Source organism: Theropithecus gelada, chromosome 11 (genome assembly GCF_003255815.1).
Source record: "Theropithecus gelada isolate Dixy chromosome 11, Tgel_1.0, whole genome shotgun sequence".
NCBI lineage: Eukaryota > Metazoa > Chordata > Mammalia > Primates > Cercopithecidae > Theropithecus > Theropithecus gelada.
In genome coordinates, this window is record NC_037679.1 from 106103729 (window position 1) to 106127263 (window position 23535).

General features: G+C 38.9%; 1 protein-coding gene across 2 annotated transcripts in view; it reads right to left on the reverse strand.

Moving 5' to 3' along the window:
* LRP6 (LDL receptor related protein 6) overlaps positions 1 to 23535 on the reverse strand; it is a 149646-nt gene that overhangs the window by 34269 nt on the left and 91842 nt on the right. For both annotated transcript variants that reach the window (XM_025402140.1, XM_025402141.1), the window contains exons 8-12: positions 11278 to 11494; positions 10512 to 10801; positions 7890 to 8116; positions 5467 to 5651; positions 4499 to 4825 (exon numbers count right to left, since the gene is read on the reverse strand). In XM_025402140.1, the coding sequence (XP_025257925.1) occupies positions 4499 to 4825; positions 5467 to 5651; positions 7890 to 8116; positions 10512 to 10801; positions 11278 to 11494 (1246 nt within the window). The remainder of the gene's footprint in view (positions 1 to 4498; positions 4826 to 5466; positions 5652 to 7889; positions 8117 to 10511; positions 10802 to 11277; positions 11495 to 23535) is intronic.

Consider the following 23535-nt stretch of genomic DNA (forward strand, 5'->3'; position numbering starts at 1 on the left):
GTGTTTTCCCAGATACCTGGGAATAGCTCATTTCTTCACTTCCTTCAGTTCTTGACATTAAGTGTCACTTTTTCAGTAAGAACTTCCCTAATCACTCTACTTAACACTGCAGTCCCTGCCACCATCACCCTTTCTTGCTCTTTATATTTCTTCATTATACTTATTGCCACCTAACCCCTGACATAATTTATTCAGTTTATTATCTGTCCCACTGAATCTCATTCATGCTGTATTTTCCAACGGCTGAAGTAATGCGCAGCTTGTAATAGGTGCTCAATAAATAAATACTCATTACAATAATATATGAAGAAACAAGCAATAGAGCCTAGCACAGTGGCATGTGCTCGTAGTTCCAGCAACTAGGGAGACTGAGGTGGGAGGACTTCTTGAGCCCAGGAGTTCAAGTCCAACCTGGGCAACACAGTAAGACCTGATCTCTTAAAAAGAGGAAAAAAAGCCAGAAGGAAGCACTGGGTGACAAGGAGAGTCTTGTAGCTATGATTTTGAAAGTAAGAGAATAAAATCTGAGGAAAGGAAAAGAAAAATTTATTTAGGACCTCCAATATATTACCTATCATACTAAATGTTATTTAATCCACAAAATTATTATCTCTATTTTATAGGCGAATGCACTGAAGATCAGAAAGCTCAGGCCGGGTGTAGTGGCTCATGCCTGTAATCCCAGCATTTTGGGAGGCCAAGGCTGGTGGATCACCAGAGGTCAGGAGTTCAAGACCAGCCTGGCCAACATGGTGAAACCCCCTCTCCACTAAAAATACAAAAATTAGCCAGGCACCGTGGTGCACCCCTGTAATCCCAGTTACTCAGGAGGCTGAGACAGGAGAATCACTTGAACCTGGGAGCCGGAGGTTGCAGTGAGCCAAGATCGCGCCACTTTACTCCAGCCTGGGTGACAGTGTGAGACTGTCTCAAAAAAAAAAAAAAAAAGTCTTTCGGCCGGAACCGCCATTTTCCAGTAATTCGCCAAAATGACAAACACAAAGGGAAAGAGGAGAGGCACCCGATATATGTTCTCCAGGCCTTTCAGAAAACATGGAGTTGTTCCTTTGGCCACCTATATGCAAATCTATAAGAAAGGTGATATTGTAGACATCAAGCGAATGGGTACTATTCAAAAAGGAATGCCCACAATGTCACCATGGCAAAACTGGGAGAGTCTATGATGGTACCCAGCATGCTGTTGGCACTGTTGTAAACAAACAAGTTAAGGGTAAGATTCTTGCCAAGAGAATTAACGTGCATATTGAGCACGTTAAGCACTCTAAGACCCGTGATAGCTTCCTGAAAGGAAGAGGTAAGAGATATCCCTGAAAGGAAGCTATCAGAAAATGGAAAGTGATCAGAAAAAGAAAGAAGACAAAGAGAAAGGTACCTGGGTTCGGCTGAAGCGCCAGCCTGCTCCACCCAGAGAAGCATACTTTGTGAGAACCAATGGGAAGGAGCCTCAGCTGCTGGAACCTATTCCCTATGAATTCATGGCATAGTAGGTGTTAAAAAAATAAAAGACTTCTGGACTGCTAAAAAAAAAAAAAGAGTTAAATGATTTTCCCAAGGTCATGAAGCTGTTGGGTAAAACAGCGTATGTGTTTTTCCAGGCCTTGCCTTGCTTCTTCATTCATTTATTTAACAATAATTTCTTGAGTGTCTACCACAGACTAAGCGTTATTCTAAGGCATGTAAGGTATGTCAATGACGAAAACAGAAAAAAAAATTGCTGCTTCATGGAGTTTATATTCCAACAGACAGACAATAAGCAATAAATATAACAAAGAAGGAAGTTATATAAATAGTAGAGCGTATAAATGACATAATACATAAAGGGGTGAAAGTGCTATGGGAAAAAGAAAAAGTACAGATAAGGGGCACTGGCATGCTGGATAGAATAGCAGCATAATTTTAATTTTAAATAGCATAGACCAGGTGTCACTATGAAGGAAAAAATGCAAGAACAACACTCCAAGCAGAGGAAACAAGCAGTTCAACAGTCATGAGGTGGGGGTACCCAGCCTATCTGAAACCAGCAATGAGGCCAGTGTGGCTGTCATGAAGAAAGCAAGGGAGACAAGAGTAAAAGCTGAGGTTAGAGAAGAAAACTGAGTGGTGGGGCGTGAGAAGGAAGAAGGGGTTATGAAATGTTGGGTATAGGTCATGTAGGACCCAGCAGGCCATTGTAAGAACTAGGTTTTTATTCTGTGTGAAATGAGAAGCCAGACTTCTCAAAAGACATGTCTATATATGTTACTGTCCTTTCCTTTTTTCCATTCACGTTTTAATGTACTGCATTCTGCGTTTCCCCATTACTTCCCTGAAATTACTCTCTTCAGGGTTAATAACCACCTTACCCAAAAATCCAATGTATGCTATTTTAGACCTCCCCTTACTCATTCAACAGAGTTCATTTTTGAAACAACCTTATCTCTATCTTCCGTGCCTCTATTCTGTCCTCCTTTTTCTCTTACCTCTCTGATTGCTACTGCTGTGTGCTCTGTGAACTTCTCCTCCTCAACCAGAGTTGCATAGTTTACCAAGTGCCTTCTTTTCTCTCCATCAGAGTTAGCCCACTCATGGGGGTTATGGCCCACAAGTTAAATCTGGCCTGCTGCCTGTTTCTGTAATAAAGTTTTACTGGAATTCAGCCACTTCCATTTTTAAAATGTATTGCCTGAGGCTGCTGTCACACTACCATGGCGAGAGCTGGGCAGAGTTCAGCAGGTGTGACACGGCCTAAACACCCACAAAGCCTATGAGAGAAAGTTGCTGGCTCTTGAACAATACATTCTCTTTAGGTAACCTCATTCATTTTAAATACATTCTGGTATTTCCAAAATTTGTATCTCCAAACTCATGTCTCTTCTCTGATGATAGGCCATCAACTAAGACACATTATCTAGAGATCATCCTTGCTTCCTCCCTTTCTTTCCCACACAGAACTCATTAATAACTTCTGCTTGTTCCAGCTTCAAAATATATCTTGAATCTATCAACCTCTCTTCAACACACACGCTGCTGCCACCACCACTGTCCAGGTCTACCTGCATTACCACACTGGTCTCACTGACTTCCCTGGTACTGGTTCTTCTCCCCAGAAATCAGACCATGTATTATCTTCTATCTTCACAACAACCCTATACAGCAATTACTATTATTATTCCAATTTTACAAATGAGAAAAAATAAAGGCTTAAAAAAATGTATTACTTGTGTAAAGCAAAAAAGCTAATGTGTGGCAGAGATTCCAAAGTATAACCTCTTAATCATTCCACCATATGCTTGTGTTCTTTCTCTTTCACAACTGAAGTTGGCATCAGAATAGATCAAATTTTTCCTATGGGAATTATGACTTTCTTTTGTGCTTGAGAGAATGTGTCAGGTCAATAGTTAATTATCTCTAATATCCTTAGCAGTTTGTTACTTTCCACCATGTTGACCCAAACTCTACCTCTCCCATAATCTATTCTTTCTGATCTAATCTACTTATTTCTTAATCGTATCTACCAATTTGTTCTTGTCTATCCACCAAGAAATGGGCCTTCATATATATTTAAGTTATAAGCCAGGTTCCCCCTAGTCAACAATGTTTTGTTACACACTTTGTTGTTAGTGTTGTGTGTGTACTTGCCGGTATTTAAAAATCAGGAGATGAGGGAGTCACACACAAAAAAATCTAGATTCAGGACCGAATGAAAAGATCTGGTAACATCAGCTTCAGTTAAACTGCAACTGCCTACTATGTTCATTGCATTTTCTCTTTAGTTTCTTATCAACTATTACTTTATACTGCATTACATGTTCTCATATGCATTTTCTGTATGGCCTATTAAACATTTAAATTTTTCAAGACTGTCCTACTCTATGCACTTCAAAGGACAAGTAAGTTGTGTTTTGGGATTCTGTTTTACTCCTTTACAATAAATATGATGCATGAAACTATGCAAATTTTACACTTAATATTTAACGTCCAAGGGTGAAAGACTTAATTTTTCCTTTTTTTTAAAGAAAGAATCTCTCTGTGTCACCCAGGCTGGAGTGCAGTGGTGCCATCATGGCTCACTACAGCCTCAATCTCCAGGGGCCAAGTAATCCTCCTACTTCACCCTCCTGAGTAGGTGGGACTACAGGTGCACACCATTACTCTGGCTAATGTTTTTATTTTTTGTAGAGACAAGGTCTCGCTATATTGCCTAGGCTAGTCTCGAACTCCTGAGCTGAAGCACTCCTCCCACCTCAGCTTCCCAAAGTGTTGGGTTATGGACATAAGACAATGCACTAGCATAAGACTTAATTTTTCTATAACATCAAATTGCTATCATCAAACAAGTAGTAAGTAACAAAAACTTGCATTCCCCTACCCTTTAACCAAACAAATGACCCCCTCTGGATTCCCACAATATTTTACTTCAGAAAAAACACACGCTAAAGTACTTTGAAAATGCTGCTTTCTCTCACTCTAGCTTGCTTTGGAGGGAAATGCAGCTTACCACTACAAGTCCTGTTGTCAGCATTAAGAGAGTAGTGGGCAGGGCATCCACAAACAAAACCCCCAACTGGCACAGCCAAGCAGAGGTGGGAGCAGTGCCCATTGCTGGAAGCACATTCATTCCACCCTGACTGTCGAGATGAGTGAAAGACGAGGATGTCCATCACATAATCCAAATGGCCCTGAATGATGGTGCGGTTTTGGCCACTGGTTTTGTTGGCACGCTCAATGCTGCGTCGGCTCCAGTCCGTCCAGTAGATATAATCTTGGTACTGAGTTAAGCCAAAAGGATGAGGCAAGTCATCTGCTATAACTTCACGGTTGAGTCCTATTTTCAGAAAGGCAGTAGACAGGGGAGAAGCAGAGTGATAAAATATGTGAGAATACAAGTGTCTTGTTGGCAAAAAGAAAAAAAAAGAAGCCCTAACATATAAAACATTACATTGTAAGCAATTTAAAATAGAAAAATTCATTTAAAAGCAATTCTAAAAGCAGACCAGTACTCTGAATCAATCTATCTTCTGACCCCATGCTTCAAACTTATATTCCTGCTACAAATCACTCAGTTTCCTAAAATTCTTGCAAATGGTCTACTTTAAATGTGGTTTTCTTTTCTCTATATAAGGGTCTACAGTTCATTTTTTCTTCTTGAACTATAAAAGGAAAAGATGGAAATATATATATTTTACTGGTACAAAAGTCATTTCAGGAGTATCTAGGGAGTTATAAATTTCATTACAAGTCCAATAATAATGAAACTTTCACATAATAAGGAGATGAATCCAAGTACCTGGATCACTATTAATAATAAAAAATAGGATACAATTCCAGAACAGAAGAAGAGTGGACACATTCATATGATACATACACATACACTTGTATTAAAAGTATCTAACCAATGATAAATAGCAGCCACTGATTTTTGCATGGAAAGAATATACTGTCTGAGTAAAAAGTAGTAAAGCTTACCAAGCATATTTGAAGATTCTATTAAGTTAGTGTCCAGGTCTGTCCAGTAAAGCCTCCTTTTAGCATAATCAATAGTCAGGCCATTTGCCCGCCCCACATTTGGAACTAAGGTAGTACGTTCACTTCCATCCATTGCAGCTCTGTCTATCTTAGGTTTTCCACCCCATTCAGTCCAATACATAAATCTAAATTCAAAACAATAAATATTTAACATTTCATTTTTTTTATTATCTGGGGGAAAGGGTCATATTTATGCAAAGTAACTAAATAAATTTAAAGAAAACATATAGCAAATCAAGGAAATGGGTAAAACAAAATCATGGCTACAATGCTTTCAATTATTTTGGCACCCTAAACTAAATATTTTTTTCCGTATCCCAAAAAGGAAGTGAGTCAGCTTTCTTTAGTCTTTCCAATGAATTTGTTCCATCCAAACCTAGGAATTGGAAATAAACCAATAGTTTATTGCAGTACTGGCATTTATAAAACTAATATTCAAGAAAACAGCAAAGGTTTAAAGCTCTGGTCTCAGAATCTGGTTCACTTCTGAGAAAAATTTTTTATATATTTTTGAATATTAACTAACTTGAGTTTTTAATATGCTGAACTTACTTTTTGACTTGTGTAATCAACTTTTCCTCAAAATAAGTTGCAGAAGTACATGAAAGACAATTATAAATACTAACCCTTTAACTGAAGTCAAAAGCAAAGCTTGAAAATGTATTTGGTCATATAGTCCAAGGAAGCATACTATATAGTAAGAACAACACATTACCCCTCGATGTGTCCAATGGGCAATGAACACTACACTACTACAACAATCCGTGAAATTTTAGAATAATTATTGTGCTGTTATTTTCCATTTTTGAGTTCTGCACTTTAATCTTACAGTAATCCTACAGGCTTTTAATAGATGAACAGACCAAAACACTACAAGAAATGTGAACAATTTATCTAATGTCTTCAAGCCAGTTACATGACAGAGCTAGAACTAGAACCTAATCCTTGGCCAAATGCCCTTTTCAAGTCAACTAGTGAGGTGCTAGTTTTTGAGACTCTTGAATATTGGAACTGAAAAAGCACTTCACATGCCAGCTCTCACGAAATACTTGAGGACAGATATTCACTCATCAGCCTGTCAGCTGATAGCTGACTTGGTAGCAAAGCATGAACATGCTTTTCTGAAAACTGAAGGTGTCCTGCCTTTATATGCATTTGTCAATTGACAGGCATGTGCACACCATAAAAGCCAAAGAGAAACAACTGAGAGAGAAATGTCATACTTCCCAGCAGCAACCAATACCAGAGTCTTTAGTCTCAACTATTAAATTTATCCGTCGGGCAGCTAATGTTTAGAGCAAAGATCACCACAATATGTCAGTGCTGACTAGATGAATTACTAGCTAATCATGGAATCAATGTCATTTCAGTGAAACTATTTTAAGTAGCAAATATACTAAACATATTTATATGTTCACATTGTTTACTACTACTACTTTTTTTTTTTTCCCCCAAGACGGAGTCTTGCTCTGTCACCCAGGCTGGAGTGCAGTGGCATGATCTCGGCTCCCTGCAACCTCCACCTCCCGAATTCAAACAATTCCCCTGCTTCAGCCTCCTGAGTAGCTGGGACTACAGACACATGCCACCATGCCTGGCTACTTTTTTTTTATTTTTAGTAGTTACGGGGTTTCACCATGTTGGCCAGGCTGGTCTCAAACTCCTGACCTTGTGATCCGCCCATGCCTCGGCCTCCCAAAGTGCTGGGATTACAAGCATGAGCCACCACGCCCAGCCTGTTGACTTCTTTTATAAGTGGAATTTTTCTTCAAATTTCAGATTTCTTAGCTGCTGGCTTTAAAAAATATGCTGACTCTTGTAAAAAGGAACACCCGCTCTTGAAAAACATCATGTTGTAAACAGTTTAGTCTATCTTGTAATAACAACGCCACTGCCAGTTTATAGTAATGATCAAACCAAACTATCCATTTTGAATTAATAAATACTCCAAAATAAAGCTTTTTAAATGTAGTTTTTTCTTAGCTCACAACATTGTTTCAGTGGGTTTACTTCAATAGGCTTGAAATCTAGTATAACTGGGAAGGAGTGCAAGCAACTATAGATGCATAATACCTGTTGGTATATATATTTAACATATCAGTATACTCATCAGTAACATTTGATTATCCATTTCCCTCTTTCCTCACCTAAAGTTAATTATGACAAAAGTAAAATTAGCTAATAATTATTTATTCAAATCAGCAAAATATCAATTAATAGTGTTTTTAAAAGCTCATCTATCATTTAGTTCTCAGATTCCTAAGAAGTATTATTTAAAACATTAAGAATATCATCTATAACTATGCCATGTTCCCCAAAATGTACACTGCAGTTGCAAAGAATGCACATGTAAAGCTGTTTACCCTTCGGCAGGGTCCAACGCCAGAGCTCTGGGACTATCTAGGTCTTTCCACACCAAAACTTGTCGATGCTGCCCATCCAACTTTGACACCTCAATTCGATTTGTTCCTGTGTCTGCCCAGTACAAGTTCTTCCCAAGCCAGTCTACTGCCATGCCTTCTGGATAATCTAAGCCGAATTCTACCACATGTTCCAGTGCACTGCCATTCATAAAGGCTCTGCTGATGGTCTGTAAAATAACATCAACAACTAAGTCACATGGAATAAGTCAAAACCCAATCCAGAAAGAAGGTTTGGTTTGGTTTTTGTCAGGGGCAAGAGGATCCAGAAGTGACAAGAGGCATACTATTTCCTAATAAAATTCACATAACTTGCAAGTGCAGAAAAATTTGATGTGAATCTCTAATAAATGCAACTTCAAGTTTTACTGCCAACTCAGGGGGGAAATGTTAAAACTCTAAAGAACCAAAAACTTATTCTACTAACAGCAGAATGACTTTACTTTTAAAATTTATCAGTAATCAAGTGGAAAAGCTGTGACCACAATGCTACAGATCTTAACAAGCAGTCAATTTTCTTTTTTTTCTGAGACGGAGTCTCGCTCTGTCGCCCAGGCTGGAGTGCAGTGGCGCAATCTCCACTCACTGCAAGCTCCGCCCCCCGGGTTCACGCCATTCTCCTGCCTCAGCCTCCAGTGTAGCTGGGACTACAGGCGCCCGGCTAATTTTTTTGTATTTTTAGTAGAGACGGGATTTCACAGAACAAGTAGTCAATTTTCAAAAGGTGCTTAAGATTATGGCAAGTCATCATGCCTACCATATAAATGAATGTAACCATTATACTACCATCATAGCTTTGAGCCCCATAAAAGTTTTAAAAATCATAATTCGAACTAATAGATACTACATCTTATTAAGTATTATCCTAAGTACGTTTTGTCCACAGATTTTCTCATTTAATACAACAGTCCTGCAAGTATGGCATTACCTCTATTTTATTTTATTTTATTTTTTTGAGAATTAGTCTCATTCTGTCACCCAGGCTGGAGTGCAGTGGCATGATCTCAGCTCACTGCAACCTCTGCCTCCCAGGTTCAAGTGATTCTTGTGCCTCAGTTTCCCGAGTAGCTGGGATTACAAGCGTGCACCACCACACCCAGCTAATTTTTGTATTTTTAGTAGAGACGGGGTTTTGTCATGTTGGCCAGGCTGATCTCAAACTCGTGACCTCAGGTGATCCATGTGCCACAGCCTCTCAAAGTGCTGGGATTACATGCATGAGTCACCACACCCGGCCACCCCCCATTTTCAAGATGAGGAAATTTAGAAGGTCACCCGATGCAAACCAATATTTATTTCATTTATTCACTTAATAAATTTAACTGAACACCATTAGAATCCAACTCTGACTCCAACACCCCATGTTTTCGCACATTACAAAAAAGTTTACATGAGTTATCTGAAACAAGCCCAAAACAATCTGGAAGAAGAAAAGATTCTTCTTCAGATTTATAGGTCTGGAGCTTCCTCTCTCTGGCTATCCTGGTATTCTTTTCTGTAACTATTCTAGGAAGAAGAAAATAAAGAGTAACTCATTGTCGGCCTTTTCCGCCTCAGTCAGACCCTAAAATTTTGTTTAAAGTAAATCAAGAATTTTTGTTTAAAGTAAATCAATAGGCCGGGCGCGGTGGCTCAAGCCTGTAATCCCAGCACTTTGGGAGGCCGAGACGGGCGGATCACGAGGTCAGGAGATCGAGACCATCCTGGCTAACACGATGAAACCCCGTCTCTACTAAAAGATACAAAAAACTAGCCCGGCGTGGTGGCGGGCGCCTGTAGTCCCAGCTACTCCGGAGGCTGAGGCAGGAGAATGGCGTGAACCCGGGAGGCGGAGCTTGCAGTGAGCCGAGATCCGGCCGCTGCACTCCAGCCTGGGCGACAGAGCGAGACTCCGTCTCAAAAAAATAAATAAATAAATAAATAAAGTAAATCAATAGCCATTTTATGTGAAGCACACATTTCCTTACTCAGCTAATTGCAGAAAATGTCATTTATCATTTTCAAATGGAAGAAAGTAGAGGAAGACCACGGCTAGGAGAGTTAAAACACTCTGGCAAAGTATCTTATATTAAAAAGCATCTAAATAAAATACTGAATGGGTCTTTCCCTTCACTTAAAAACTTAAAGGTTTTGGCCGGGCACGGTGGCTCACGCCTGTAATCCCAGCACTTTGGGAGGACGAAGAGGGCGAATCACGAGGTCAAGAGTTCGAGCAGCCTGGCCAACATGGTGAAACCCCATCTCTACTAAAAATACAAAAATTAGCTGGGCGTCGTGGCACACACCTGTAGTCCTAGCTGCTTGGGAGGCTGAAGCAGGAGAATCGCTTGAACCTGGGAGGCGGGGGTTGCAGTGAGCTGAGATCGCACCACTGCACTCCAGCTTGGGTGACAGAGCGAGGCTCCTGTTTCGAAAAAAAAAAAAACCAAAAAAAAAAACTTGAGGGTTTTTCTTGAACTCTGCCTGTCAAGCAATGAGGGAGGTGCGTCACAGCATGAAGATTCAGAAATTCTAGAAGTTCTCCCTTTTAGTCCCTAGCTTTAATATTCCAACTCTTTTGCTAACCTTGAGTGATATATCAGTCCAATAAATTCGGTTGTCTGTCACATCAAAATCCAAAGCAGAAGCTTCTTTGACACCAGTGAGTGGAATAGCCACATTATTATTGTTTGTTTCCAAAGAAATTCGTCTGATGTCTGCTCTCCGTGAAAACAAAAGGAAAGCCTCTGGGACAATGCAGGTCTTCATGTCACTGATGAGTTCAAAGCCAATAGGGCAAGCACAGCGAAGGCCCTGAGGTCTGTAAAGGCAGAGATGGCTGCATCCCCCGTTTTCCTCAGCGCAGGGGTTGGAACCTAAAAGATTAATTATAAAAGGGGCACAGAAGAACACACACATTGACACATTCAACATATTTTCACTTTTAAATTACTTAAGCCTTTGGTTCACAAATGCCTATCTGCTCCCAATCTCAAGTTTCAATTCTAATATCACAAACAAGTAATATGCAGATTAATAGGGAGTAAAAGCATGGTGAAGTATTTTCCTTTAATATCCACAGTAAGCTTTAAAATAAGGTATGTTATTCATACTATCAGACTGAATTCTTTGGATGAAGGTGTGCCTGTGCATATGTATTCAGTCCTTCAATTCAAACCTGGGTAGCTAGAGTAGTAAAGTCAACGTTTAAAAGGTCCCTTCTTAGTATAAAAAGAAGGGGGTAAAGAAGATTTCTAAATTGCCTCAAAACATCAATAATTTACACTGCTGACTATCTCCATCTTTTTTCATTCCTGGTTTCCGTTTCTAAGAAAGCTTTGGAGTTACTTACCAATCACTCGATGAACATTTGTGGCCTTTAGGCCCATGAGGTCAGGCAGCTGATCTATGATCACCTCCCTCTCTGCACTTCGTTTATGCACTCTTTCAATGCTACGCCTCTGCCAGTCAGTCCAGTAAACGTAGTCACCCAACAAAGTAAATCCAAATATGTGAGGAATTTTGTCTTCCACTAGTACTCGTCTCCCAGTGCCATCAGTATTCATAACCTTCAGGTTTAAATTCAAAAGAGAAGAGGATGAACCATGTATTTATTCTTCATGCAAAAATAACAAATCCAACTGCCTGTTGTATAAAAATCCAAGAGTCATCTTGGTATTCCTATTACAATGATTTCTCAAAATGACATGATGATTTCATAAGAACGATTTCAAATATTCCATATAAGCCTCTATTTGACCACTTTTCCCCCCAATCTCATATTATTCGTCCTTCTAAAAATTCAACTTTAGATTATGCAACTCTTCTATTAAATGACTGTGGCAAAATTAAAAATACAGTATCATCACCTTAAGTTTGCACATTTATTTTCAAATTATAATGTACCTTCACATACATTTTTTTATCATATGTTTTGTTTTATAACATATTTTATTTTATCCTGAGAGCTTTGCCTATGGAAACTGAGATTCATGTAAGGTCACAGAGCTTGTAAACACAGTTGATGTCTTTTTCAGGACTCTTTCCACTTAGCGTGCTTTTTATTTTGTTGTTATTGTCAGTAACAACAACCAACAGATAAAACGGATCTCAATAACTATCTCTCATTCCTGAGATTATAATCACAAAAGTCTATCTGGATTATATGACACCCTCTCTGCATCTAAGTTTCAAGAAACTAGGATGTAACTTCTCTTTCCAACTACCTAATAGTAACATTATTAAATTCACTCTGGCATTCATATTGCATTCACAGTGCATTCACCATGCACTACTCAGTGTTGACTTAACTTGGGATACCTTTATTGACATAATATAACTAATATTTGCATGTAAGATTATATCTGATACTTTTTTTGCGGGGTAGGAGCAGATATTGTTCACATGTACATGTTTTTAGTATGAAATAACATTTCTAAAGGCTAATTTGCCCAGCACACAGGCCCCTTTAAGTGGCAGAAATGGTCTCAGGTAGGGACTTGAACAATGGGACTCTGGAAGGCTTGCTCCATCTTTCAGAACAGAACAAGGTCTTCTCAGTTTCTATTGCAGCATTTCCAACTGCATTTCCAGGAACATGTACTGCTACCTCATCTAAAATGTCATATACTTAACTGTACTGCTACCTCATCTAAAATGTCATATACTTAACAGTGAACCTATGTTCTGCATTAGGGACAGTTCAATCATCTATCAGGGAGCACCCAACACAGAGTGATAAATATTCCGTATTATACAACACTAAAATATAACTTTCTTCCAAGTTTGTGGTATGTTAAAATATGCCTGACTTGGTTTTATTCTTAGATTTAGTTCTATCTTATTTTGCATTATCTTACATGTAATAAATTACACTAATTTTGCTGATCTTTACATTCAAATGTTGGCCTTCCTATTAAAATTTGCTGGTGTAAAAGCATAAACTAGATGTCCAATATTAAACTTTTAAAGAATAACACTTATATTTCTACTTCAAAACTATTACAGGATCAACTAACAAAATCTTTTCTGTTTCAGCTATATCACTTTACAACATTTTTGTTTATTTTGATAAATAGCTTAAACAAAAGATGGATGATTAAGTATGAATTAGGAAAATGGGACTGGGTATGGTGGCTCATGCCTATAATTCCAGCATTTTGGAAGGCCAAGGCAGGAGGATCACTGAAGCCCAGGAGTTCAAGACCAGCCTGGACAAAATGGCAAGGCCCTGTCTCTACAAAAAATACCAAAAAATTAGTCAGGTATGGTGGGATAAGCCTGTAGTCCTAGCTACTCAGGAGGCTGAGGCAGGCAGATCGCTTGAGCCCAGGAGTTTGAGGCTGCGGTGAGCTATAATCAAGCCACTGCACTCCAGCCTAAGTAACTCCAGCCTAGGAAAAAAATTTTAAAAAAGAAAGAAAATAGGTAAGAATTAAATTAAAAATCATTGTGAGAAAAATAATAAATACCACAATTCCAAGACCTTTTTAGTAAACATAATTCTGTGTCTATTTACCAGTTTCCCTTCATTCTTCTATTCTCTAAAAAATTTCTCATGATCAGCAAGTAATACTGTGGCAGAAACAGATTCAAATATAAGCTTTATCACTCAGTGGGTACCCTTAAGCAAGTTCTCGCAAATAAAATAGGGACAGCGGGCTAGGCACGGTGGCTCATGTCTGTAATCCCAGCACTTTGGGAGGCTGAGATGGGCGGACCACGAGGTCAAGAGATGGAGACCATCCTGGCCAACATGGTGAAACCCTGTCTCTACTAAAAATACAAAAAATTAGCTGGGCGTGGTGGCGCACACCTGTAGTCCCAACCACTAGGTAGGCTGAGGCAGGAGAATTGCTTGAACCCAGGAGGCTGAGGCTGCAGTGAGCAGAGATCGTGCCACTGTACTCCAACCTGGCAACAGAGCGAGACTCTGTCTCAAAAAAAAAAAAAAAATAGGGACAGTGCCACTGCCATCACTGAATTAATTAAGGATCAAATAAAATAATGCTAAATATATAGCACAGTATTAGGTGCACTACCTGGCAAACACTGGTTCCTGCCCTTTAAAATCATTTTATTAAAATGCTTTAGTTCCTAAATGTAAACAGCTACATGATTGTATTTATTTAATGTAGTGCTTCAAAATAAAAATACGTAAATATAAAAGAATACATGAAAATAAAAGACCAAAACAACCACTCACTGTTAAACTGGAGAGAAAAACCAAGAGACCTTTATCTATCCTGAAACCAGTAGGAAACTACACAGCTACAGCCTCCCATTTCCTACTCCCATTTTTATTGTTTACTTTTGCTAGTTAGATATAAAGTAACTAAAACAGTAAACAAAAAAAAAGCAAATATTTGACAATTTCATACGAGTACACTTTTGCTGCTCTACCAGACCCCTAATTCACTTCCCCGCAAATCAAACAATATTAGTAAAGACATCTAGTAAATGCAAATCACCATGATAGACATGATGAATGCTGAGAAGTTTGAACAGGGCCTCTTCCAGCTAAGATATTACAATCTAATTGGGGAGGTAAACGATATTTACACTAAAATTACACAAATATCCCCTCTCTGTAAGTAATCAGGAAAAACTTCAGGAAATAATAGGAGTTGAAATTCATCTTGAAGAATTAGAATTTTGACAAAGAGAAAGAGAAAAAGATTTTCTAGAATAAAAGAAATAATATGAGTAAAAAACAGTATAAAACAGTAGACAGAATTTTAATAATATACTTTATTTAATCTAACACATCCAAAATTCTTTTCTCTCAACATGTAATCAATATTAAAATTTTATTAATGACATCTATGTTTTTTTTTTTCTTTATACTAGGTCTTCTTAGTATCTGTTTTACAATTAAAGTACATCCCAATTCAACCTAGGCACATTTTAAGTTCTGCAGAGCCACATGTAATTAGTGGCTACATATTGCACTGTGTTGGATTAGAGTCTTCAGAGTGGTTACTATACACAGCATATAAGAAAATTAACTGGCTCCTTTTTTAGTTTACATCACTGTCCCCTCTATACCTGTCACCTTCAGGCTTACCTCAGATCGATCAGGCTCAGTAAAGCTTCCAACAAATGTCTTTTATTTGGTCTTTCTTTGCTCCCAGCTATATACTATTTAATTCTAATATGAAGTTGAAATTATTTCAGACACACACACACACACACACACACACACACACACACACACACACACGTCTTTGATGGAAAAATAAAAACAAACTATTTTTTTTCTTCTTGCCACATTTGCAAGTTTACATATAAAACATTAGCGAAGAGGTCAGAAGGAGCGACAAAGACCTGATTCTTTCATTTCTTTTAGGCTATGTCAAAAAGGAAGTATCAAGACCATAGATATATTATTAGAAAACCCATTTCTGCCATCTCCTTAATCCTCCCACTTAAGACATACTACAGTCTAGATCAGCCATGTACTAACAATGGTTAAAACTAGGTAGTGCATGGTCATCTCTACTCTGCTTTCTATACTCTGACATTTTCCATAATTTTTGAAAAATGAAGAGAAAAAGCTAAGGAGCAAGCCCAAGGACACACAAATAATAATGATGATGATAACTGCTGTTATTAACAAATGCTATTATCAGCCAGGCGCGGTGGCTCACGCCTATAATCCCAGCACTTTGGGAGGCCAAGGCAGGCAGATCACGAGGTCAGGAGATCGAGACCATCCTGGCTAACATGGTGAAACCCCGTCTCTACTAAAAACACACACAAACAAATTAGCCGGGTGTCGTGGCAGGCGCCTGTAGTCCCAGGACTACTCCCAACTTCTCGAGAGGCTGAGGCAGAAGAATGGCGTGAACCCGGGAGGCAGAGCTTGCAGTGAGCCAATCTCGCCCCACTGCACTCCAGCCTGGGCGACAGAGTGAGACTCATTCTCAAAAAAAAAAAAAAAAAAAAAAAAATTAAATTAAATTAAACACTATTATCGTTTTTGTTAATATGATATAGAAAGGAATTATAAGGACCCTCTGAAAAGATTGAGGGATCACCAGCTAAAACAATATCTGACTGTGAGACTTTGAATCTAAACACACAGATAATGTATTTTCCTTCACACAAAGTCCAATTTCTGAAATGTTTCCTTCCATTACTTTTGTAGAGGTGACACTATTAGAAAACTGACTTCTCCACTAAGTATTTTTCATGTACCAGCCACACAATCTTTTTCTACTAGGCACAAGTTACCATAGTGAAATAAGAACATGTTGCTCTGCCTTAAAGAAATCACTATTCCATTTCTCATATTCCTGTAAAAGTTTTGGACAGGTTACTAGTTCTATAAATACAGCTTAAGCCCCTTATGTTTAAAATAACACAAATCCTGGCAAAAGCTTGTTTGTATATTCTGAACCCAGAACAAATGAACCACTTTAGGCAATTCCAAAAGATTACACTTATGCTTTAAAAACTGTGCCAATGTTAATTAAATCTGGCAACTCTTAAGGGTTTACTTCACTGTATTACCTCAGAGTGGTTTAATTAGTTAAACTGAAATTAGGCTTCTGTCACTTCTAAAATCTAACTCCAAATCTGAACCAGAGTCTCCAGTGGTTTCAGCTGCTTTGACTACACTGTGGCATTGGTTTAACATTCTGAAATATTCTAAACCACACTGAGAATATAGGCTACAAGAGGAAATAGACGTGGGTTAACCATAACATTATCTGCACAAAGAAGAGGTAATGGCAAATCTTCTACAGACATCACATCCAGTCTTTGAATCATTTCATCAGCTCATTAAATGTCAAGACAGGATTGCCCATGCAATCTTGGAATGCAGCCAGTCTACTACCAAAATTGCTGCTATGCAACTTCACTTGACAAGACAAGTTCAAGGAATAGATGCAGGAGGACAACCAAGCACCCACCATAAAATGTGCTAGAGTGGGAATGCTATAAAGTTCTAGAAGAGAAACTCAAATTATGCCCAATATGAACCATCCTCTTCTAATGTTCCAGACAATATCCAAAACAAGTAGTTAATTAAAAGCTTACACATAAGAGAGACAGATACGACTGAGGGTTGGGGAGTATATTTTTTCTGATACAAATTCATAGAACATAAAATATAATTTCACATAAAAGGGATTTTAAAACATAGAATATTTATCCACGGAAACAACATTTCAATCATGCCAAATCTCACTGAGGTGACAAGTATAAAGAATGGCTTTGGACCCACTAGGTGAAGTAAAGGGACACCATGCACCTGTTTGAGAGAGGTAGGGGCAATTACAGTGCTATATTCAAAGCCTTTTAACCTATTTCAAGATATATTATGTCTGAGTACATATAAGTGATTTTAAATATGAAAAGAATTAAAGTATCATAGTTACTCTGGGTAGTTATATAATACTTTTTGCATTGAATATTAAACACTTACAATTACTATGCTCTTTTTCTGTTAGAGCTAAAAATTACTACTGTGACCAAAGCTTTCTAAAACCTGAATTACTCCAGGAAACGAAAAAATTGAGAACAGAGTTCCAGATGAAGGCATCATGATGATGAATGTCAACATCCTGGTCAATTATACTCAACTGCTTCATAAGACACTTCTGAAAGCCTCACTGTCCTGAGGCCCCAAAAACCTAATAGGGAAAAGATTAACATGTCAACAAGGGAAAACCGCCCTCTTTGCTCTCATTCTTTTTAAGCACAGCTAAAATAAATTCTTTTGTTTTTTGGGCGACGGGGTCTTGCTCTGTTGCCCAAGCTAGAGTTCAGTGGCATGATCTCAGCTCACTGCAACCTCTGCCTCCCAGACTCAAGTGATCCTCCCACCTCAGCCTCCAGAGTAGCTGGGACTATAGTTGCATACCACCATGCCTGGCTAATTTTCGCACTTTTTTGTAGAGACAAGGTTTTGCCATGTTGCCCAGGCTGGTCTCAAACTCCTGGGCTCAAGTGATCTTTCCACTTCAGCCTCCCAAGTAGCTGGGACTCCAGGAGTGCACTATCATGCCCAACTAATTTCTATTTTCTGTAGAGCCAGGTATCTCATTGTGTTACCCAGGCTGGTTTCAAACTCCTAGCCTCAAGGGATCCTCCTACCTCAACCCTCCCAAAGTGCTGGGATTACAAGTGTGAGCCACTGTGCCCAATAATCAACTGGCAATTTTCAAATAGGAGTTCACAAATTTATTGTTATGCGATGTACCCCAGACACAAAATAACACAACAGGACAGCACCATGTTTACAACTCAATGAACATAAATCCAAAATCCAGGTGCTCTGCTGAGTTGAGCAATCTAATGATGGAGTTTATCAATATAATTCTTCCGTGATCATATGTTATGAAGATTTGGGGAGAAATATATATCCACACTAACATACAGTACATATTGTGTGGTAAAATAGCACATATGGGCAAATATTCAGGTATTTAAATTAATTATTTTAAATATTTCTCAAACTGAAAGTATAATCAATCTTTCTTTTTTTTTTTTAAAGCAGAGCTCTTGCTCTGTTGTCCATGCTGGAATGCAGTGGCCTGATCTCAGCTCACTGCAACCTCCACCTCCTGTGTTCAAATGATTCTTGTGTCTCAGCCTCCTAAATAGCTGGGATTACAGGCACATGCCATCAGGTTGGGCTAATTTTTGTATTTTTAGTAGAGAAGGGGTTTCACCATGTTGGCCAGGCTGGTCTCCAACTCCTGGCCTCAAGCGATCGGCACACATCAGTCTCCCAAAGTGCTGGATTACAGTCGTGAGCCACCGTGACCAGCCTCAAACTGAAGGTATAATCAATTTTAATGTTATAAATTGGCAAAGATTCAAAAGTACTTGTTGATACTTGTCATATTATCAGAACAGCCTCATCTCAACAATAGATTTTTTTATTATAATTTCTTAAGGAGGAATTAATCTCACAAACCAACAGTAAAAAAAATTATCAACAAGTTCCTATATGTTTTTAACAATACAAAGGCTAAGATACCAGACAAAGAAATTCCTTTAAAAAAGAAGTTTGAATACTTGGGAAACAAATTTCCTTATTAGGGTATTGATGAAATAAAGAAAGTTATCATAGGAAAATGTAGCCCTGCAATTTCAGGCTTAGAATATGAAACAGAACATTCACCAAATGCCAAGTTTTCAGTACACATTATACAAAATAATACCTTCTTTATTCAAAATTTCTTGGTACTAAAGGTCTAATAATCTTCGTTTCTGTTTCCCAACAAAGTTGTGCCAGGTAAAATTAGGTTTGTACAAAACTAGCTATGGACATTGTATCCTCTTAAAGTAGGGAAGCTTACTCTAAGATTTAAAGCAAATACACATGTTCTTAAAGTAGACAGGAAAATCTTTTTACCTATGCTATCAGGTGTTGCTGCATTGTCAGTAGAAACTCAGAAATGAAAGTGGGGAGGAGAAACCAAAATAAAAAGTATATAATGAAAAAACAGGTCGGGCACGATGGCTCACGCCTATAATCTCAACACTTTGGGAGGCTGAGGTGGGTGGATCATTTGAGGTCAGGAGTTCGAGACCAGCCTGGCCAACATGGAGAAACCCCATCTCTACTTAAAATACAAAAATTAGCCAGGCATGGTGGCATGCGCCTGTAATCCCAGCTACTCGGGAGGCTGAGGCAGGGGTATCACTTGAGCCTAGGAGGCAGAGGTTGCAGTGAGCTGAGATCACGCCACTGTACTCCAGCCTGGGCGATGGAGTGAGACCAAGTCTCAAAAAAAAAAAAAAAAGGCCAGGTGCAGTGGCTCACGCCTGTAATCCCAGTGCTTTGGGAAGCCGAGGCAGGTGGCTCACCAGCCTGGCTAACACGGTGAAACCCCATCTCTACTAAAAATACAAAAACTTAGCCAGGAATGGTGGCAGACGCCGGTAGTCCCAGCTACTTGGGAGGCTGAGGCAGGAAAATGGCGTGAACCCGGGAGGCGGAGCTTGCATGAAGTGAGCTGAGATCGCACCACTGCACTCCAGCCTGGGCAAAATAGTGAGACTCCATCTCAAAATAAATAAATAAATAAATAAACAAATAAGAAAAAGAAAAAAGAAACTCTGAAAAAAATTTAGCTATGACAACACTACTGTTTTCAATAAAACCAAAGATTAGAAACGTTGATTTTTGTCAATCAGTTAAATGGGTATACAACAAGAAAAGTAACCTCAAGAAAATATAAGCTAATAGTACATTCTGAATTTTACACCATGGCAAAAATGCTTTAAACCTATAAATTATCAATGACATATCTTTGCTATTAGTAAGAAGTACTACAGGCCCTCAGTGCAACAGACGTTTTCAGCAGTAAAACCTGACCCCCCCAAAAAAAGGAATGCTGTTAGGACAATGTTGTTCTGCCTCCTGCAGGGTCATATAAAATCGAAATAAAGGCTTTTGATCTTTCCCCTATCAAAAACATGAAAATTATTCTTTCTGCTAATGCTTTAGTACTTATTATGGGAAGGCCCCACAACAATATAGTAAAAATCGGGAGGCGGGGAGGGGGTGGTGGCAGAAGTACAGTGCAGACAAGTAAACTAGGTTTGTCCACAAAAGGCAATGCAGTCATTTCAGCATAATGAAGAAGAGACATAAACAAGTACTAGCAAGCACCTTTTAAATAACACCTACAGATAGGTGGCCACTATCACCTGACAAGTAGGGAAAACAGACATACCCTCACATATATGTTATTCTACTAAAGCAGGAGCCAAATACCACAACCATTTTTTTTTTTGAGACGGAGTCTCGCTCTGCCGCCCAGGCTGGAGTGCGGTGGCCGGATCTCAGCTCACTGCAAGCTCCGCCTCCCGGGTTCACGCCATTCTCCTGCCTCAGCCTCCCGAGTAGCTGGGACTACAGGCGCCTGCCACCTCGCCCGGCTAGTTTTCTGTATTTTTTAGTAGAGACGGGGTTTCACCGTATTAGCCAGGATGGTCTCGATCTCCTGACCTTGTGATCCGCCCGTCTCGGCCTCCCAAAGTGCTGGGATTACAGGCTTGAGCCACCGCGCCCGGCCCACAACCATTTTTTTAAAAAAATGTGACATCATTAGCAATGCCCTATGCTCAATCCCTCCTTCCAGAAGCTTAGGTTAAATCTAGTCATTCTTTCTACAACTCTGTATAACATAAAAACACATCTAATACCTAGAATTCCCCATTCCTTCTCCCTGGTTTCCCTAATGTAGCCAGCATCTGGGCACATCGCCACTTACAAAAGAGGAAGTGAGAAGCTGATCTAAAGAATTTCCACTAAGTGAGCAGGTAGCATAAATGAGTGAACACAATGAGACTTTCCCATGTGATCCACTCAAGACAAATAGGTTTACTATGTCTTATCTTGCTACATAATAATTTACCAAATAATTATCTTTTCTTTCCAAATGTCCTATAAACACATATACAACAGTGTGATCCCAAACAGACTCTTTTTTTTTGAGACGGAGTCTTGCATCTTGTCTCCCAGGCTGGAGTGCAATGGCATGATCTTGGCTCACTGCAACTTCCGCCTGCAGGGTTCAAGCGATTCTCCTGCCTCAGTCTCCTGAGTAGCTGGGATTACAGGTGCCCGCCACCAAGCCCAGCTAATTTTTGTATTTTTACTAGAGACAGGGTTTTGCCATGTTGGCCAGGCTGTTCTCGAACTCCTGACCTCGTGATCCACCCGCCTCAGCCTCCCAAAGTACTGGGAATACAGGCGTGAGCCACCGCGCCTGGCCAACCAGACTCTTAAGTCTTTCAGAAGAGACCAGGGTTAACACAACCATAATTTGATACTCTCTTATAGTCCCAGCGAAAAGCAGCTTTCATTTTTAGGCATGACAAAAGCTAGGAAGCTTTCTAAGGAAAATGGGACTAGAAGGGACAATGTCACCCAGACTAGGGTTAGATCAGTATCTAGGATCAGCTGCCACTAACAAAAGGCTAGCAAATACACTTCTTGGAAAAAGAGGGATTTTTAAAATTACATATCTTTCTAAAAGTTTTCAAGTTCAGTATTATCAAGTCAAGGGAGATGAAAAGCTGGTAGCAGCAGTTGCTCCTAGAATCACTACTAGTCTCAGGATGGGAAACCCCAGTTTTTCTCCCCCAGTTATGCAAGACTAATTTAGACGAAGAGCTGCACTCTTTCTTTAGTTTGCCAAGTATCAGATTTTACATCAACATAAGAAGGGAATAAATAACTATATGCTCTCTTTATTTCCTAGATGTGCCTATGTAAATAAAATGGCAAAGGCTCTGATGTCCTAATAGTGAAAACTCATCAGAATCTCCAGGGGAAATTATAAAGGGAGGTCTTCATGTATACAGAAGTAAATTTACCACAAATATCAATCTATAAAAAGGGGATAAAAATCAAACAGCAGTTGTGTTCCAGCAAACCTAGAAGGAGAAAGATGGATCTAAAAACAAGATTTATGGGTGACAGAGCCTTTGCAGATTAAAAGAATGAATGAATGAAGGAACAAATGAACGAATGAATGAACGAATGAAAAAAAATTAAAAACAGGTTTATGGATGCTGGTACCATACAGGGAAGAAGGAAAGAAAGGCTGAAGGAGCCAATGACGCCACTATATTGTGTGTGTGTATGTATACATATATGAGCATAGCTCAAGAAAACATAACAAAGTGGCCAGAAAAGGAATTCTAATTTTAAAATCTACTGCACTCACTACAAACTAGGAAAATACATCCTATTTATTCACTGTTATATATTGTTATATAAAGTGTATTAATTTTTATTCTTAAAGACAGTCACTCAGAGCTCCATAAATTGTGATGTCGTTATCTGAATCCCTTCTGAACTATTTGTTATTCTGAATAAATTTCTGTATCTAAAGTATTATACCTAAAGTGGGAAAAATGAGCCTTGACATATTTCCCAGTAAGAAACACATGATTTTATTTTCAGGCTAATCAGTCAGTTATAACAGGCTAAGATGGGCAAAACCAAATATGGAATTTTAAAAACCTTGTGTGATAATAAATTGAATGCATTCCTTACGTAAATTTTCTTGCAGATATTCTTCTAAAATATACGGGCTTTAAACTGTTTTCCTAAGCATACCCATACCTATACACTCATGTATAGTTCATAATCCACAGGTGTGGACTAGATGGGATTAGGTAGGCAATCTATATTCAAGCAGACCAAAATGAAGCTAAAAGCCTGTCTGAAACATGAACTCATAACCTCTGTCTCATTAGCAATGCACTCCAACTGTTAAAAGATTCAAACATCAACTTGGATTTGAAAAGAGTGGGAGGCAGTGAAATACTAACAGGGAGAAAATTTATGGAGTCTATGCAAAAGTTTCTATTAATGAAAACCAGCTGCAAGAACAACAGATGCCGTTTTCAGTATTTGAGCCTGGTGGAATACTAACGGGGTTTCTTCTATTCCAAGTTTCCATTTTGGAAGCAAGGCCCTTTAAGTCATTATTCCCTCAGAGTCATAGGTACTCTACAGAACACCTTTCTAAAACAACTGTTCTAGAGTCTGAATTTTCTGTCCATTAGATGTGTACAGTGTCTCTCTGAAGAGTCATTTAAAGCCATCCTTGTATGAGAAGTTTCCCCCAAA